Source organism: Talpa europaea (genome assembly GCF_964194135.1).
Source record: "Talpa europaea genome assembly, chromosome: 9".
Lineage (NCBI taxonomy): Eukaryota > Metazoa > Chordata > Mammalia > Eulipotyphla > Talpidae > Talpa > Talpa europaea.
Genome location: NC_140076.1, coordinates 68852465 through 68856070, shown reverse-complemented (window position 1 = coordinate 68856070; position 3606 = coordinate 68852465). Strand labels below are relative to the sequence as shown.

The following is a 3606-nucleotide window of genomic DNA, read 5'->3' as shown; positions in this document are numbered from 1 at the left end:
ACTAGAACAACCTGGCACACAAGCAAGCTGGCCAGCCCTCTGAAGTCATCATGACCCCAAGAAAGGATTTGATCCGATTTCACAGAGCAGGAAAATGAAGCCTAAATTCTCTGCAGTCCAAGCCTGACTGTTCTATTAGCCCTGCGCCCCGGTGACCAGGAGAGGGCCAGGCTATAGAGGTTTGATTCTGCCTGCCTACCTGTAATGGGCAAGAGACTGAACTTCTCTTACCTCAGTTTCTTCTTCTGTTTTTCTCCTAGGGTTGGGAGCCCCGGCCTAGCCCCTCCACCCCTCTGTCACCCCTGATGCGACCATGGGCTCTGGCGGTGACTAGGTGGCCACCCTCTACTCCTGTGGGTCAGCGGAGATTCTCTGCAGGACCCGGCAGCACTCTGGGCCAGCCCCGGGGAAGGTAGGAAGGAACCCCCCCAGTCCAGCAGAGGCCAGAACCTCAACACAGAGGCTGTCAGCTTGGGTGGGGTCCAGGGAGCAGAACACAGGGCTCTGAGCTGTCTCCCCAGTGGGTAATGACCTTGACTTTTCATGCTCTGTGAGTGAGTGACCCCTGCAGTCCTACTGGGGCCTCCTCTCTGTGGTGCAGCCCCGGCCGCGAGGGCCCCCTGGCCAGCCCGCCTGCCCAGGATGAGCGCTTACCCTCCCAGCAGCCGCCACCCCGACCATCACATCTCCCCGTAGAGGAGCACCGAGCCTCGGCTCCTGCCGGCAGGAGCCCCCGAATGCTGCACCCAGCCTCCCAACAGAGCCCGTTCATGGTTGATCTCCACGAGCAGGTAGGCGGAACACCCCCCACCCGCATTGTGCTGCCCCCCAGCTTCTGGCAAAGCCATCTGAGGAGCAGAGGTGGCAAACTCCTGTTTTCCCCTTGCCTAACCCCTGCCTGTTCAGGGAGAGGATATTAGGCCTGTTTTACAGGTTGGTAAATTGAATCCAGAGAAGGCCTCTTCCCTGAGGCCGCACAGTGAATGACTGGTAGGACTGGAAGCCCTCCCAGGTTACAAAAGGTTCTCTGTGCCCCCTGGGGCCTGGGGTAGAGGGACAGGACTTGCATCTAGGTGGGTTCCAGCTAGAGAAAAGAAGGAAGCCAAACCCAAGGAACTTCTCACCTGAGGCCAAGCTTCCTCCCTGCAGTTCCCCTGGGTTTCTCTCCAACTACAGGTGCACCAGGGACCCGTCCCTCTGTCCTACACAGTCACCACAGTGACGACCCAAGGCTTCCCCTTGCCTGCAGGCCAACACATCCCTGGCTGCAGTGCCCAGCAGCTCCCAGCATGCTCCGTGATGTTCAGTGGGCAGCACTACCCCCTCTGCTGCCTCCCACCCCCGGTGAGTGAGTGCGTGCCTCCAGCCAAAAGCTCCAGCACAGGGCAGCAGCAGAATGCAGCCAGGTTTTGCACACCCACCCTGCCTAGCAGACCACACCTGGCTGCAAGCCTCAGCCCTGCCCAGAAAAGACTGCGTTCACCTATGGTGAGAGGGCATTTCCAGTGCCGAGACCTCCCTGGACCCAGCACTTGCAGTTTGGAGTCAGAACTGTGGGCCTTTAAACTCCAGACCCTGGAGTTGGGGGGTGGTGTTCAATGAGGGGGCGGGGCGCCCTGTGCCTGATGGAATGGCTCCTGACCCTTGTCACAAGCACAGACTTAGCCCCAAGCCTAGGAGACCTTCTCCAATCCCCGCCCCCTCTCTTGGCAGCTGATCCAGGCGTGTACCATGCAGCAGCTCCCTGTGCCCTATCAGGCCTACCCCCACCTCATCTCCAGTGACCACTACATCCTGCACCCCCCACCACCAGCCCCACACCCCCAGCCTGCCCACATGGCACCTCTTGGACAGTTTGTGTCGCTGCAAACCCAGCACCCACGTATGGTAAGTCTGGGTGATGCTAGAGGGGATGGCATGGGGAGCCAGGGCCCAGGGGCTGCCCCGTCACTGACTCCAGGGCACCCAACCCTGTCTCTTCCAGCCCCTGCAGCGGCTAGATAATGATGTGGATCTGCGGGGGGACCAGCACCCCCTGGGGAGCTTCACCTACTCCACCTCTGCACCGGGCCCAGCCCTGCCCCTGCACTACCTGCCCCACGATCCACTGCATCAGGAGCTGTCCTTCGGTGTGGTGAGTGCTGCGCTCTTGCCCCACACCCCACAGTCCGGAGCCGTTGGAGACTGGTTGGCTGTTGACCTGCCCCTGGCCCCCCTCTCACAGCCGTATTCCCATATGATGCCACGGAGACTGAGCACCCAGAGATACCGCCTGCAACAGCCGCTGCCCCCGCCACCCCCGCCGCCGCCCCCACCACCATATTACCCCAGCTTCCTGCCCTACTTCCTGTAAGTACCATTTCTTGTGCCCCAGAACCACAGACCTCTGTACTCCTAGGGCCCCAGTGGTTAGTCCTAAACACAGCTCCCTGGGGTTCCCAGGGCCTCTCAAGCCATCTGTCATCCCCATAAACCACCAACACCCACCAGCAGGTTCCCTGCTCTCCTACAACCTCCTGAGCTAACACCAGGGTGCACGGTGAATGGTGCAGAGTTCTGGACTTTGTTTGCATGAAGAGAGCAGCTCTGCACACCTACTGACTTGACCCTGGGCCCCCATACCTGTCTCTCTAGCTCGATGCTGCCAATGTCACCAACAGCAATGGGGCCCACCATCAGTCTGGACCTTGACGTGGATGACGTGGAGATGGAGAACTATGAGGTCCCAGGGAGCCCTGTCCTGGGAGGTGGGGACTGGGGGCACTCCGGCCCTGGGCACTGCTGACCCTCCCCTCCTGCCCCTGTCCAGGCCCTCCTGAACCTGGCAGAGCGGCTGGGAGACGCCAAGCCCCGAGGCCTCACCAAAGCGGACATTGAGCAGCTTCCGTCCTACCGCTTCAACCCAGATGGTCACCAGTCGGAGCAGACCCTGTGAGTGCCAGGCTCCAGCTTGTGCCCCCCCGTGATGGGCTGCGAAGGGCCCCCTCTTCCAGGGAGACTCTGCTTTATGATGAGCAGCCTTCCCTCAGCTGTCAGAGACAAGGTGACCCTCTGTGCCTCCTCCCAGGTGTGTCGTCTGCTTCAGCGACTTCGAGGCGAGGCAGCTGCTCCGAGTTCTCCCTTGCAACCACGAATTCCACACCAAGTGTGTCGACAAGTGGTTGAAGGTAACATGACCCCAGGGGCTCCCAGGTGTTGCGTGGGCATAGGGGAGTATCCTCATCTTTGTCAGCGCTGGCTCCATTCAGGGGCCAGGTCCCCACAGGTGGCAGTGTTGTATTGGGTGGGGGATGTGAGTGGAGCCTGACGTTGGCTGCTCCCCCCCAGGCCAACCGGACCTGTCCCATTTGCCGGGCTGATGCCTCCGAGGTGCCCAGGGAGGCTGAGTGAGGCCCCACAACTGTCCAGGAGAACCCTGTCCGAAGCTCTGGAAACTCGGGGGGGACCCAGGGAGGATGGGGAGGGAGTGACCCAGGCCTGCCCCATCGTTCTCACCTGCATCTCCAGAGCTGGTGCCAGGGTCAGCCCCAAGAGAAGCCCCTGCAATAAGCCCCTGCACTTGCCAAGCTCCAAAGACTCCTTCCCCCATCTGCCTGCCAGTCCGCC

At 61.0% G+C, this 3606-nt stretch overlaps 1 protein-coding gene across 2 annotated transcripts; it reads left to right on the top strand.

The window, feature by feature from the left end:
- Positions 1 to 272: 272 nt before the first annotated feature.
- RNF44 (ring finger protein 44) lies at positions 273 to 3390 on the top strand (the record flags this gene model as incomplete). Of its 2 annotated transcripts, none has more annotated exons than XM_084243191.1 (10): positions 273 to 412; positions 602 to 791; positions 1177 to 1344; positions 1714 to 1887; positions 1985 to 2134; positions 2225 to 2349; positions 2635 to 2722; positions 2810 to 2931; positions 3068 to 3167; positions 3328 to 3390. In XM_084243191.1, the coding sequence occupies exons 1-10, from the start codon at positions 306 to 308 to the stop codon at positions 3388 to 3390; spliced, it is 1287 nt and encodes a 428-aa protein (XP_084099317.1). In that variant the 5' UTR covers positions 273 to 305. The 2 variants fall into 2 exon arrangements, with proteins under 2 accessions (XP_084099317.1, XP_084099316.1); XM_084243190.1 differs by having other exon boundaries at positions 572 to 791.
- Positions 3391 to 3606: the final 216 nt, after the last annotated feature.